This window comes from Marmota monax, unplaced genomic scaffold (assembly GCF_021218885.2).
Source record: "Marmota monax isolate L192 unplaced genomic scaffold, Marmota_monax_Labrador192_F-V1.1 WCK01_AAM20220418_F8-fsc00178, whole genome shotgun sequence".
Classification (NCBI taxonomy): domain Eukaryota; kingdom Metazoa; phylum Chordata; class Mammalia; order Rodentia; family Sciuridae; genus Marmota; species Marmota monax.
In genome coordinates, this window is record NW_026694501.1 from 2,007,013 (window position 1) to 2,023,036 (window position 16,024).

General features: G+C 38.7%; 1 protein-coding gene across 1 annotated transcript in view; it reads left to right on the forward strand.

The window, feature by feature from the left end:
• Il1rl2 (interleukin 1 receptor like 2) overlaps window positions 1–16,024 on the forward strand; it is a 40,505-nt gene continuing 24,481 nt past the window's right edge. Inside the window, exons 1-6 of the mRNA XM_058571436.1 lie at window positions 1–158; window positions 621–690; window positions 1,475–1,712; window positions 3,696–3,891; window positions 12,042–12,201; window positions 15,867–15,941. Coding sequence (XP_058427419.1) covers window positions 42–158; window positions 621–690; window positions 1,475–1,712; window positions 3,696–3,891; window positions 12,042–12,201; window positions 15,867–15,941 — 856 coding nt within the window. The 5' untranslated portion in view covers window positions 1–41. The remainder of the gene's footprint in view (window positions 159–620; window positions 691–1,474; window positions 1,713–3,695; window positions 3,892–12,041; window positions 12,202–15,866; window positions 15,942–16,024) is intronic.

Sequence of the window (16,024 nt, forward strand, 5' to 3'; positions counted from 1 at the left end):
GCTGACGGTGGGAAAGGTGTGGAGTGACAGATGACACAAAAATGTGCACGACTGGGAGGCCAGAGATCAGGACTCCCGGGGCGCTCCCCACTGGCGGGGCTGCCTTGGGGAGGCGACCCGTGACCTGGCCGAGGGGTCGAGCCTGCGTTATCCCTCAGGTCTGGTGGCGGTGTCGCTCAGGGTTCCTCCATCCTTTCCTGCCGGCCCTTGCCAGTTACGCCTGCGCTGGCTTCTGCCCGAGGAGTTTGGGGTTTAGCTTCAGAGCGCCTGGACCCGGCAGATCACGGCCGCCCAGGGGAGGCTCCCGGGGCGCCACGCTGGGGACCCGGGGAGACGGCCGGGCGCGCTAGACGCCGACCCTGCCTCGCTGCCAGGTGGCAGAAAGGGACGCCACCAGGGAGCCTCTCCCCGCGCTCCCGCATTCTCGAGCTCGGACGTTGGGAGTAAGAAGGGGCAGGGAAAGGGCCAGTTTTGGGGAAAACGTGGCGAGCTTCAGGTGAAGTGGCCCGGGTCGGGAGTCTCTGGGATTCCGAGGGCTCTGAAGCCGGAGAGGGGTTTGGGGGCGCGGGCGCCGGCGCCGTGCCTTGTCCCCCGCCCAGCTTCTTCTTCCTTCCCCGCAGCCCAAAATGAGGACGCCGTCCTGGCTGCTCTGCGGAGTGTCCATCGCTCTTCCACTTCTTGTCCGAGCAGGTACGTTCTGAGTCATCGGGTCTCAGAGGATGCCCACCAGGGTAGCCAGTCACCGCTAGCCCCCCTGGGCAGACCTCCTGGGGTGTGAGCCTTGTGAATTACTCTGTCCCTAGAAGGCCCTCCAGAATTCCACAGAATGGGGAAATGGCAAAGCTGTAGACTCTAGTTATCTGATGCTCAGCCCCCCAATGTCACGTCGGAGCTTCCAGGTTATTCTTGGGATGGGAAGAAGTGAGATCAATATGCAAGTCAAGATTTGGGTGAAAGTGCTTAAATGGAGGTAGTACTGTCTACTTACAGGACAAAGGGCTATTTTATGATCCAGGATTAAAAACAAAGAAAACTTCAACAGAGCAAATTTCTAAGAAAAATCTAAGTAGCTTGGTAAAAAAAAAAAAACAACCCATTTTTGGGGTGGGATACCTTTTACTGAAGATGTAGTAATTAGGTGGCAGAGTAAAAAGAAAACAGGACCAAGTGGGTTCCCTTACAATGAGGAGGAGGACAGAAAATTAAGTCTAAGAAGGGAAAGAAGGAAATCATTCCAAATAGGAGAGGCCTTTGTGAAGAAGGAACCCAGGATGGATAGGTTTGATGAACTTGGAATTATGTTTTCGAATCAGTAGGCTATTGATGTTTTTTTTTTTTTTTTTTTAGAAAACAGATAAAATTTCAAGTTGACTAGAAAACTGAAGAGGTGTTCATTAACACTAATAATCAGCACGACTCTTGTGTCCCCCTCCCCCATGGCTAATTATTCTTGCTTTTTCCTTTCTTTTCCTAGATACTTGCAAGGACACGGATATGCATCATGAGGCAGCATCAGCAGACCAGCCCTTTGCCTTCAATTGTACAAACCCTCCGCTCACATATGGGGAAGTAAATGTAGTGTGGTACCACCGTGCTGCTAGCAAAGCCCCCATTTCCAAAGACAATCAGTCTAGAATTCACCAGGAACACACCTGGATTTTGATTCTTCCCCTGAAACTGGAGGACTCGGGCATCTACCTATGTGTTATAAAGTAAGTTCCTCATTTAAAGTGGAACTAATTCATATGAATCTTTCTCTTTATGTGTGCATGTATATCTTTTAATAAATTTTTAATAAACATAGAAAATGCAATCAAACAAATAATATTGTATAGTTTTATGGTTGTTATACAATGATTTCCAGTGAACACATTTTAAAATACGATAGATTTGTAAACCATTATTAGAACATGAAATGCTTTTTTCCTATTGAAGTGAAGCCTCAGGCCAGACCAACTTACAAAGTGTGTTTATTAGTATAATATTAGTATAATATTATTGTTGCCATCTTTCTTGGAATGCCAAAATTTTTTGTGACAAGCGGCACACCCAGATAAGGATAAACCTCTTTCGAGCTCTCTTCATAAAGGATCTGTTTAAGGTGAGGATTTAAAAGTCAGTAAGCATTAAGTATTTTCCAAACCCACACAAGGTGCTGTGCTAGGAAATAAATTGATAAGGGACACAGGTCTGGTGGGACTTTTGAATTGTTTCCTATTTTTGGACATTTGAAATAAAGGCGGAAGGAGACCACTGAGCCTAGAAGGGCCTGTGGTCAGCTAGAAAGGGCATATGCTACCAAAGGTAGCTGTCTATTTGAGATTTGAGTGTGTGTGTGTGTGTGTGTGTGTGTGACTTTTCAATTTGTAAAGCTCTGTGAGATGTGAAGGAAATCCATTTGTGGACCACATTTGATCAAAGGGTCATAATTCTGTGATTCACTCTAACTAACTTGTATGATAGTAATACATTATTTGATCTTTCTGAAACTTGGATCAGACAGACAGACTCAGGGTACAGAACGGCTGACTGAGTGGTGTACAGTGGAAGTGGTCAGTCACCGCCTGGCTCCTTTCCCCAGCGCTGGCCACTAGGGGTCTGCTGCTGAGGTCTCAAGGAACTCTGCTCTCCTGCTATAGTCTAGGCTGTGACTTATAACTGCAGTTGGAGATTATGTGCCACATAAATTACTAGGGATATTGGAGCCAGATTTAAAACATTTAAATCTGGAAGTCATGAAATGAAGAAAAATCATCTTTTACAGAAATTAAACAAAGATATTATTTGTCGTGGAAAAGAATAAACATGAATTTTCCCAGATCAGTAATATCCATATATAATATGGATATATTTTTACTTTTTACCTTGAAATGATTTCAAAGTTACATAAAACTGCAAAATAATATAGAGAAATCCTATCTACCCTTCCTCAAGAGTTCTATTTGTATAAGAATATTTTCCTTATAATTTTCTGTCTCCACATAATATCTGTGTATGTGTATATTACACACAATATTTTTTCTAAACCATTTCAGTTGTACATAGCATACCCCTTTTGCTGCACAATATTTAAATGTATATTTCTTAACCACAAGGATATCCCCTCACATAATCATAGCGTAGTTACCAAATTCAGAAAATGTAACCATACATACTTTAACTTGTTGTTTCTAGTCTAATCTTATCAGGGGTCCTATCAGTGAACTGTGCAACTTTTTCTTTTCTTTCCAGAAATGAATTCAGTCCAAGATTATGTAATGCATTTGATTGCATAAACCTTTCATCTCTTAATCTGAAGGAGTTCCTCTATTTTTCATGACTCTGATATTTTTAAGGAGCACAGGGAATTAGTTTATTATATCTCGCTTCCTTTGGGTTTAGGTTTGGGCGGGTTTCTTTGGCTGGGATCCTGGGTAAGTGCTCTGTGTTCTCTGCAGAGAAATGCATGGTGTCCATTTTGCCCCTCCGAGGCTGAGTTCAATTTGATCTCTTCCTTAAGATGTTGTCCAGTTTCTCTACTGTATACATGTCATCTGTTGTTGGGTCATCAATGTTTTGTAGGCTGCAAACTGTTTCTTTTAAGAAAGGATTGGTATGGTGACTTGAAAATGATATGAAAAATGAGAAGATGACCTGAATCATTTGATTTTGTGGTTGCTTAAGACTGTGGGTTTCAGCCTGCTGTTTTCTTACAGGAATGCCAACAACTGTGTCAGAATATGGATGAACCTAACTGTTTTTGAAAAACATTGGTGTGATAATTCCAGAAGGAGTCTACCCAACTTATCAGATGACTACCAACAAATATTACGTATCGGACCCAGTGACAGTCTGACCTGTCATCTGTACTTTCCAGAGACTTGTGTTTTGGGTCCAATAATGTGGTATAAGGTAAAAAAAAAAAATCCTAATGATATTTTTTCCTCCTTTTAAAAAAAATCCATTTGATTTTTCTAGATGAAGTTGGTTCTTTTAAGGCAGATTGGGAAAAGAGATTCATGTGCCTAAGATAGGTCTGTTAGTCTTAGCTATGGATATTATTACTTTGCTAATTAGGTAGTATTTATACTTTCTGGTTATGACTTTGTAATGTCTTATTATTTGTATCATCCATATCCCTGCAATTATCCATATTTTTCAGGGTATCATTTTTCCCCCTGACACTAATTTGTTCAAATGGTTGCTGTATGAAAGTGGGTCAAAGATTACAGATTATACAGAGACCCCCAGGGAATGCCTTTTCCCACTCCTCCTCTGGCACCTTCACGTAAGGCCACCCAGACACACACCTGGGCATAGTCTCGTGCTTCCATGTTTATGCAGACAGAGCCTCCTGTGCTCATCTTTCGGCAGCTCATGTTTTTACCTCTTTTCATGACTGCACTGGCACCTGCCCACTTGGAAGGCAATCCTTGGCTTGGAGGAGCACAGGCTGGTTATTTTAGTTTGCAATTACTTTTTCCTAACTTCTTGGTTGTACTTACCAGTACGGGACGGAGTTTCCTTTATGGGAGGGTTTTCGTCTCGTGATTCTTTTTTTTTTTTAGTGGTAAGATTGAGTCAGTTTCAGGAAGATCTTTTTTTTCCTAAGAAAATGCTCATTTTGTTCATGATTTTATACATATTGGAACATTGTTTTTCATCTCTTTCCATGTCTGCTTCTGCACTGAGTTCAACTTTAGTTCTTGTTTCTCTCCTCTCTCTCTCTTTCTCATACACACACACACACACACACACACACACACACACAAACATAAGTATTGCATTTCACAAGAAACTTGTGAGTTCAGGCTTTTCAAAAAGCTACCTTTTGCTTTTGTTGATAGTCTTTATTAAATTTCGAATGTTTATTTAGGTTGTTTCTATTTTCCTCTTTATTGAGAAATGTGGATATGAATATCTTCATATCGGTCTTCTAGTGGACATTTGACAGCATGAGTTTTTCGGGGTACATGATCACCAGCTCCAGAGAGACATATGAGTGAAATGTTCTACTTTATTGATGTCAAATTACTCTACAAAGTTTTACATCAGTTTATATACTCACCAGGATTCCCTACAACCTCATGTAGGACTTTGTATTATAAACTTTAATTTTCTACAAAATAAGTGAGTATAAAATATCTTCTTATTGTTGTTTTGGTTTGCTTTTTCTTAGTTATTAGTGAGACTGACGACTTTTTTCATGTTTGATTACCATTTCTGAATTCCTGCTTCTTGGTGACTTATAGGATATTTGAGATATTTCTGTATCTTGGGTACCGGTGTTTGGCATGCTAGCCTGCGAATACTGTGCCTCCCTGTTTCCAAAGATCGATTTTCCTCTGACTTAACAGCTTTATAGATTGTATTTGCCAGTGTTTGAACTTTATTTAATCTGAATCACATTATGCATAGTATTTTGTGTACAGTTTCTGTAAATTTATAGTAAACCTGTGAGAATCAACCATGTTGTTGCATGTTCCTCTAGCTGGTTTTTTCTTTTCCATTAATTTTTAAGGGTCAAATTTAATTTTTCCACGTGGATTTATAGTTCACCTGCTCTTTCTACCTTGCTTGGCACACCATTGCTAACTTACATCTGATTGCTATTTGCATGTGGGTACGGTTGGGAACTCTCTGCAGTGTCCTGTAGAGCATTGTTCTGTTTATTCTTGTTAGTTGTTGTGACATTGGGCAAGTCTTATGAGTTTTAAGTCTTCTAAACTTTTCTTTTTCCCTAAATATCGCTTTGGCCATTATTGCACTTATACACAATTTTATAAACTACTTGCTAACTTTCACAAAAAAAGTTTTGGAATCTTGATTGTAATTTCACTGAATTTATAGTTCAGATTTGACATGTGGTAAAATTTCCTTTCTCATGTTGTGTCCTTCTCCTTTTGGGTTGTCTTCTCTTTTGTAGTTCTTCAAATTTTTATTAAAATTTTTGAATGAGTGTTTGGAATTTCACAAAAAACAATATTTGAGTTTCATTGTGATTGAAGTGTAAGTAAATTTAGCATAGGTTGATATCTTTACAATTTTGAGTCTTCTAAATGATAAACATGGCATATCCCTCCTTTTGATTTTCCTTAATGTAATTTTTCATAGAATGGTTTTGTAATTTTCTATGTAGACGTCTGACATTTATTTTGTTAGCTTTATTTCTGGCAGCTTGATGTTTTTAAATATGGATTTTGTGTTATTATCATCTGTTCATTGCTGAAATGTAGAAACACAATTTATTTTTGTGCATTGTCCTTCTATCTAGCAAACTTGGTAAATTCATTCATTTATACTAATAATTGATCTGCAGAGTCTTTTGGATTTCCTACACATTCAGTCATGTTTTCAGATTAATGACAGTTCACTTTTCATTCCCTCCCACCCTTCCATTCTTCATTCATTCATTCCTTTTGATCATTGCAACTTCTATGTCTTTTCCTTTATTCTATTAGCCAGGATCTCTGAACACTTTGGAAGTTATTACATTCCAGGGTTATTACTTTATTCTAGTAGATTATAGACATTTGACATTTATTTTGTTAGCTCTCCAAAAATGGCAACTATAGCATTTTTATATCTTTATACTGGAGGAAAATTTCCCCATTAACTGATATTTAAGATACTACCAAATGTCTTTTATGAGATTAGGGAAATTTCCCTAGCTTACTTGGATGTTTTATTAGTTATTGGGGCCAAATTTTATAAAACACCTTTTTACTTTTTTTATGATTTTTCTTTTTATTCTGCTAATGTGTTGAATAACAAGGCTGGTTTTTGAATGTTGTACCAATTTTGCCTTCATGTATATAACTCAGAATGGTGTGTAATTCTTTTTATACATTTCCAGGTTTGGTTTGCTAATATTTTGTTCAGGATTTTTGCATCTATATTGTAAGTGATACTGGTCCATAACTTTGGTTTCTTGTTAAGTCCTTGTCAGATTTTGATATGAAGGATTTTCTGGTATTATAAAATAAGTAGAATTGAGGCATATGGTTTTTTTTTTAATAGAAATTCTTAAGATGGGTTTCATTTCTTTTTTAAATTTTTGAATTATTTTTTATTTATATATGACACAGGAATGCATTACAATTCTTATTACACATATAGAGAGCAATTTTTCATATCTCTGGTTGTATACAAAGTATATTCACACCAATTCATGTCTTCATATATGTACTTTGGATAATAATGACCATCACATTCCACTATCATTTCTAACCCCATGCCCCCCTCTTCCCCTCCCATCCCTCTGCCCTATCTAGAGTTCATCCATTCCTCCCATGCTCCCTCTCCCTATCCCACTTATGAATCAGCTTCCTTATATCAGAGAAAACATTCGGCATTTGGTTATTTGGGATTGGCTAACTTCATTTAGCATTATCTTCTCTAACTCTATCCATTTACCTGCAAATGCCATGATTTTACTCTCTTTTATTGCTGAGTAATATTCCATTGTGCATATATGCCACGTTCTTTTTTTTTTTTTTTATCCATTCATCTACTGAAGGACATCTAGGTTGGCTCCACAGTTTATTGTGAACTGTGCTGCTATAAACATAGATGTGGCTATGTCCCTGTAATATGCTGTTTTTAAGTCCTTTAGGTATAGACCAAGGAGAGGGACAGCTGGATCAAATGGTGGTTCCATCCCAATTTTCCAAGGAATCTCCATACTGCTTTCCTTATTGGCTGCACCAATTTTCAATCTCACCAGAAGTATACTAGTGTGCCTTTTCCCCCACATCCTTGCCAACATTTATTGTTGTTTGTCTTCATAATAGGTGCCATTCTGACTGGAGTGAGATGAAATCTTAGAGTGGTTTTGATTTGCATTTCTCTAACTGCTAGTGATGATGATTTTTTTTTATGTATTTATTGACTGATTGTATATCATCTTCTGATAAGTGTCTGTTCGGTCCTTGGCCCATTTATTTATTGGGTTATTTGATTTTTTGGTGTCTAGTTTTTTTGAGTTCTCTATATACCCTAGTGATTAGTGCTCTATCTGATGTGTGAGGGGTAAAGATTTGCTCCCAAGATGTAGGCTCTCTATTCACTTCACAGATTGTTTCTTTTGGTGAGAAGAAGCTTTTTAGTTTGAGTCCATCCCATTTATTGATTCTTGATTTTAATTCTTGTGCCACAGGAGTCTTATTAAGGAAGTTGGGGCCTAATCCCACATGATGGAGATTAGGGCCTACTTTTTCTTCTATTAGATGCAGGGTCTCTGGTTGCCCTTAGTCCATTTTGAGTTGAGTTTTGTGCATGGTGAGAGATAGGGATTTAATTTCATTTTGTTGCATATGGATTTTCAGTTTTCCCAGCACCATTTGTTGAAGAGGCTATCTTTTCTCCAATGCATATTTTTGGCATCTTTGTTTAATATAAGATAATTGTAATTTTGTGGGTTTGTCTCTGTGTCTTCTATTCTGTACCATTGGTCTACCAGTCTGTTTTGGTGCTGGTAAGATTGGTTTCATTTCTTTAGAATGTGCTTTTAGAGTTTAGCAGTGAAGCTAGTTGGAATTGGAACTTTCTTTGATGGAAAGAAAGTTTTTTCAGCTACATATTTAATGTCTTTATGAGTTAAACAACTGTTCATATTTACTTTTTCTTATAACAGATTTAGTATGACGTGCTTGTGCAGATATTTGTGCTTCATATTAATTTTAAAATTATTAAGATAATATTGCTAAAATATGCTCTTAATGTCCATATAAGGTTTGTAGGATTTGTCTTATTTTCTTTTTCATGCCTAATATTGTATATTTCCATTTTTCCTACTTTTTTGTTGATTACTCTTGGCAGGAATTTATCAATTTTTATTAGTGTTTTTATAGTGCAATTTTTAGATTTTGTTAATTCTCTCATTAGTTTGTTCTCTGATTTATTAATTTCTGTTCTCATCTAGTTTTCCCCCTCTGATATTTGCTTTTAATTTAAATTTTTTATTAACTTTCTGAGATAGAGTCTCCTATCATTCTTCTATCATAAGCCTTTCTCATTTTCTAATATACACATTTGAAGTTGTAATTTCACTTTGAACCAAGTTTTAGATGCATTCTATATGTTTTGATATATCTGTTCTGTGTTAGGATGGGTGATATGAACTTTGCGTGCTCTATCATATTTTCCTTAGCATTTAAAACAGTTCTGTTCCCTCAGAAGGCACTGACGGCCAGCCACAGTGTCCTCAGCCTCAGTTGGATTTGATTTCAGTATCACCTATTTTTCAAAGCCAGCTGTGGACTTCTCAGGATATTGTTCACACATTCCTCTGTGCGGCGCTTTAGACTGCACCTCAGGCTTCCTGGTCATACACCTGCAACCTTGAAACCATCACATCCTGGCCCCGGAAGTATGATTTATAGTCGTGACAAAAGGACTTTCCTGGCAATTCTTTTCTCCTGACTTGTGACCTATAAATGTGAAAGCACTTGATATTGGTAGACAGTAGATATGTAAGAGTCACCTCTGTCACTAACTTGGTGGTGTTAAGTCCCTGGTATGCTGAGTCTCAGTTTCCGCACTTGAAAGGCAAAGTTTATTCTATGTTATTTCAGAAGGCTTGCTACTGCACAAGAATATTATCTTGAGGACAAAATCTATTCTTTTCCTTTCCAGTGTGATTAGTCTTTGATAGTCATTAGCAATGTAGGAATGTTTGAATCATTTATTATCATCTAATCTAAATTTCCATAGAACTTGGAGATGGAGTCAGAGCTGTGATTAACAGTCTCAAGTAGGCATCCAATTTTATCTATGGACCTTTAAAAAATCAGATGCTTGCCCTTATTCTCCACTCTATGAGAGCATCTATGGTGGGTTCAGATTCTTCATTAAAAAAAATACCTATGGGCTTAAGAGGTAGGAGGGCATAGGAGGCATGCAGTATAAGAGGAAAGGCTCATTCTGAAACTGCCTCACCTGCTAGACTCAGTGACCCTAGTTATGTCTTTGTTTCAGCCACTAACTAATTGGGCTCCTCCATCCTCCCTAGTTTCATCTCCATCAGTCTTTTATAGCCATTGTATCTTAGCCAGAATGCTCTGGGCTATTTTGTGTCTCTGAAACATTGTACATGCCAGGTTAGGGGTGTTCATCTTGATACCTGGAATATATAAGACATTCAAATATTGGCTCTCTTTTTATTCATATTTTAATCATAAATCTTGATAGTGAAACATCACTCTCAAAATTTAAAATAAAGATGAAACCTTGCAGAGAATTTACACTCTGAAATAATTTTCCATTGGATCAGACAGGGCATTCCACTTCACTCTAAAGGGAAAGACTTACCCTCAATTAGTAAGGCCAATAATTAATATTATCAAATATTTGCATATTTTGAAAGGACGAACAAGTCAATCAGCAGGAAGACTGTTCAACAATGGAAGCATATAGGAAGAGACAGCCAGAGATTATGCCTAGCCAGGGACTATCAAATGAAGACTACCCAGGGAAGAGATTTCTGAAGTCTGAGGACTCAAAATTAGTGTTTATTTGTGTCCTGAAGAATGAGACAACATATCATCAGGGTCTGATGCCTTCCATCTGACTCTTAATACTAATTCCCTTTCTATGTGATGAGCAGTTGTCTACGTGATAATTTGGTTTCCCAGGTAGGGTACTTATGGGGAAATAATATAATACTTCTGGGAAGTCATAATGGATATCGCAAATCAACAAATATCCACTCTGGCATTATGTAATGGGTTTCACCATGCAAGGTGGAATTATTCACATTGTTCTTGGATAGGGAATGAGGCATGACTCTGAACTGTGGCTGACTAAATGAAGAGAGAGCTCCCACAGTTAAAACATTTTGAATAAATTTTTATTAAAATAGATGTTTATATGTCTTCTTCATCTATTAGACTGTGAGCTCCTTGAGGACAGAGACTACACCTTATTCCTGAGTGATCAAGGCCTCACACAGTGCTGATAAAGAGCAGGAACTCAAATGTTTGACTGAATAATTGGACTCAATTAGCCAATCAGTCATTCTGGAGTGGAGCTTTCCTGAAGGGGAACAGGTTTGAGAAAGACTGCAGAATTGGCCCAATGAGAGAAAGGTGTGGTGACGAGCATGAGAATACGAGCTTCTGATAGGACAAGTGAATGGTGAGGCTTGCCCTCTGGGTGGTTGCTAAGGGTGACTTAGAGGGAAAGGCATTCCTGAGACTAATTGGCTTCAGGTTGGTGGAGTTTGGTGGCGGCCTGGCTGACATGAGAAGTCATGTGATAGCTGTTCTCTGTGAATTGGAAAGTGTTCTTTTACCACTGTTTACACCTCCAAACATGATTTTTTGTGAAGAGTTATTTTGGATTTTGTAAAATAAAACCCCAATAGTAGAGAAGGTATAATTGAGCCTGCAACATGGTAGAAACAGTCACTATTCACCTAGACTTACAGTCTTACAATCCCCCTGGGCTTTACAAAGCACAAGGGCTTCCTACTATTAGATGAGTTTCCACTTGGAGAAATGGGCCTTGCAATGGAGGACATTCCTACCTGTTCCTGTTCTTCTGCTAAAATCCTTTATGACCTAGTCCCAGTCTTCCTCCATGAAGTCTTCTCTCTAACCTACACAAGTCCTTTCCCTCTCAACTCTTATTGGACTTACTGTTTGTGTCACTCATTTTAGCCTAGGAAATACTTTGTCAAATCTTCTGGAGATAGATGGAGATGGACAGATACAAATATACAGATTACGGATTATGTCACACACACAACATGCATCCACAAATGAATTCCACAAAGGAATTCCTGCTCTATCTATCCATCTGTCTATCATTTATTCTTTTCTCTCTATCCATCCATCCATTCATCCATCCATCCATTCATCTACTTGTCATCTCCATCTATTCTTTCTATCTATCTATCAATCATCTATCATCTGTTGGTCTTTTAATTAGATTGTAAATGATCTAAGGTTTAGGGTTCACATAGATTTCTTATCTTCCTACAGTTCTGAGGATGGGGCTAATTAGGAGTGTAACTGGTACCCCCAAATGCTAACTGGAATTTATTTATTTATTTTATTTAGGATTGTAAAGAGATCACAGAGACACGGTTTGTTCCTGTGGAAATGAAGCTTGTTGTGTATGATGTCTCTGCAGAGGACAGCGGGAGCTATGCGTGTGCAGCCGAGCTGACACATGCCAGGAGAGCATACAGGGTTCTGAACAGCATCAACGTGAGCATCGGTAAGTACGCTTACACCTGTTGCCTGGTCTCCCTCACACAAAGCTGAGCCGGTTGGCTTCAGGCTTTGGGCAGAAGTGATCTGGATTTTTATTTTCTTGAAGATTAATAGGCTTTGAAATATGTCACTGATAGATCAGAGGGTAGAAAGAGTGAGGCAAAAGGGCACGAGCAACTTAGTTCTCCCCATCTGTAAAAAACAAAAATAAAAGCAAACAAGAATATTCAAAACTTTTGGTTGATTTGGGAAAATGAAATGAGATCAGGTATATAGAGTAGCTGTTCTGGTGCCTGACAAAGTGTAGGTATTCAGTGCTTCTTGGGTATTATTAATTTGACCCATATTTCCCTCAGCCTTCACTATTGTGAGCGATTTGTGGGCCACTCCAGCATTGGCCTTCTCTGTCTTGGGCTCTGTAAGGTTCAGTGTTTCTGGCCATAGTTCTAGAATAACCTGTTGTTCATAAGATTTCATTTCTTGACCCAGAACAGCCAGTTTCGTGGAACATATGCCCTGGGGATTTGAAAAGTAGAATCTTAAAAGAAATCCTCAAAATAATTTGGCTCAAACCATGAATCTTATGGGGGCTCAGGACAGAAGCAACTCATCAAATTCACAAAGCTGACTCACGTCAGAAATAGGACTAAAGCCCTGGCCTTCATTGCCCAAGCAGACACGTTTCCTTCTACACACACCGGGCAAAGATTTCTTCTTGTCACTTTCTGCTCATTCTTCAGTAGAGAGTCACTTTCTGTATTTACTCGTCTAGAGGGAAAGAATGAAAGGCTGGATATTTCTTTGACTTGGACCTTCATGTTGGTCACTAATTTCTAGTTCTGGGGGTATGTAGCCAGTTCTTGATGGTGTTATTCCCTAGAGGGTCCTTTCAGCAGCAGTGACTCCCTGCCGCCCCTCTGGAGGGCTCCACGTCAATCCAGGATGGTCCCTTTGTTCCTGGAGTCCAGTGATGCCCTGCATTCCAGCCGGTTCTTCCTCCTGTGTCCCCCGGTACTCTTTGCTGAAATCATGCATGTGATTCGATGTTTGGGGGTGGCTTCCATTTTGACTTCCTTCACCGAGGGCCACTTAATTAAGAAAGCAAAAACGGAGCTAGATTTCATGATTTTTGTGCTCTTGGGTTTCCTGTTGCTGGGAATTTCTCTGTCCTTATCTTGTTCCCAGCTGAATCCCAGCACCAAGCTCAGTGTCTGGCCTTGTCAAAGCATAGGTCCGTTTATTAACCAAATGACTAGCCGAATACCAAAATGCTTCAGTTTTGCATGAGTAAATGGGAAACTTTTTCAGAAGGTTGAAATTTATAAAGGAAAAAAAAAAAAGAATACCTCAAGAGGTCACGGGGTCCAAGAGTCTATAGTTCCTGCCAGTTCAATCAACATGTATGATCTGTCATATGCCCAGAATTTCATTACACCCTGACAATTTAAAACTTTAAGAACATCATTCCTTCTGTTGAGAAACTCCAGCCTGGTGGTAGTGAATTTGAAGATATAAATGAATTATTTTTAACATTATATGCTAAGGTTCACCTTATTGATGGTGTCAAGGGACACAAAAAGAACAGAAGGAGCTACAAGGTGGCAAGAAAATGGTCTAGGGAGGCTCTTAAGAGAAATTAGCTTTCAGTCGAATTTTTTTCCAGTTTTTTTTATTTGTTCTTTTTACTTACACATGACAGTAGAATGTATTTTAACACCTCATACATACATGGAGTATAAGTTCCCATTCTTGTGGTTGTACATGATGTGGAGTTATACTTAGGTCATGTATTCATATATATGAATGCAGGCAAGTTATGTCCAATTCCTTCTACTGTCTTTCCTAAACCCATCTCCTCTCACTTCCCCCCATTTTTCCCTGTCCAATCTGGTGAACCTCATTCATTCCCCCCCCTACCCTGCCCCCACCTCTTTTGAGTCATTATACACATTTCAGAGAGAAAACATTTGGCCTTTGGTTTTGGGGGGATTGGCTTATTTCATTTAGCATGATAGCCTCCAGTTCCATCCTTGTACTGGCAAATGATTCAATTTCATTTTTTATTTATGGCAGAGTAATATTCCATTGTGCATATGTACCACATTTTCTTTATCCATTCATCCGTTGAAGGGCATCTAGGTTGGTTCCATACCTTAGGTATTGGGAATTGAGCTGTTATGAGCATTGATATGGCTATCACTATAGTTTGCTGATTTGAAGTTCTTTGGGTATATGCTCAGGTGGAATTACTAGGTCACATGGTGGTTCCATTTCAAGTTTTCTTTCAGCAGAATTTTGAAGGATGAATAGATTTTATAAATGTAAAGAAAAATAAGAAGTGGTCTTTAGGCAGAATAGCATAAGGCAAAGTGTGGAAGTGTGAAATGTCATGGTTTATGTTGCATCTGTAATGAAGTTCATTTGAACATAAGTATGTCTGAGATGAGGAGTGGAGGGAACCGAGGACATGGAATTAAACAGGGGCAGGCTCAAGTTGGCCATTTATACAGAAGCTTTACCATGTTGCCATTAAACAACTTTTGGGTGGGTACAAGCGCAGAGTCATGAGGCTGAACAAAACAGATCTAAGAGTCAGATCATGAGTTTGGTCATTAATAGGCTGAGTGTGAGGTACCTTTGAGAAATCCAAAAGGAGATGTAGAGAAGGCCATGTCCTTTGTGGGTCTGGAGCTTAAAGGAAGGTCTGGAGATATGACTTTCAAAGCCTGAAGTGGTAATTGAAGATCGCAAGTGTGGATGAGATTGTCCAGGAAAACGAGTAGAGAATAAGATGACTTAGAAGTGGAGACAGAGGCACAGACTATGAAATGTTTGGAGGTAAAATTTGTTGCACTGGTGATGAAATTGAGGAGGATGAAAGAAAAGCTGTTTCCTAGAATGACTTCCAGATTTGAGATGTGTGTGATCCAGTGAGTGGGGGTATGGGGACTAGTTGGTGATAGCTGCTATTTGGGGATACTGAGTTGGAATAGTTTGTAGAATGCACAATTATCATGGCCATCGTGCAGGGCATGTTTTGCTGCATTCTCCCCTAGCTTCCTTCATTACATTTCCACAACCTACCCCAAATATATAGAAGGAATGAGGGACTAAGCAGGGGATTGTTAACTTTTAGTGGGCAAATTGGGAAGGGAAGGAGTGGGAAAATCCAAGGAGCACGGGATCCAGAGGATCAATCTGGAGAGACAAGCATAAAGTGGGAGTGGTATAGATGAAAGAGCTAGAAAATGACAGAAAAGGATTTAAAAGAACACCAAAATGATAGAAAGAAAGAAGAATGGAACTGAAGATACTGATAAGTTGGGGACATCATTTCTAACTAGCCAGAACTTGAAAAGTGTGTTTGGATTAATAAGTAATGAGGTTTTTATTATACCATCTCATTAGTTTACATTTATACCAAATATACAATGAGGGAAATTCCTTTGATAACTCAAGTTCTAGTTTTTCCCTCATCAGCAATTTAGTTATTCCCAGTTGAAAAAAATATATAAATTTATGAATAATTTCTCACACCATAGGTTTTGTCTTTTCTTGACCAGTGTTTATTGATCTGTTCTCTGATGTGCTTCTTGTTATTATATTATGGTATTTGGGGATGTATCATATAGTATTCTAATGCCATTTACTGTGGATTTGATTTCTCAGCAGGAAGAGTTGGAAATGAAAGAAGAATTCCTAAAATAATTTATCCAAAAAACAATTCCATTGAAGTACAACTTGGTGAGTAAAATTATGGAAGCCATTGACATCACCGAGGGCTCAACTCACTATGTCCACATGTTTTGTCTAGTGAATATTCTGAA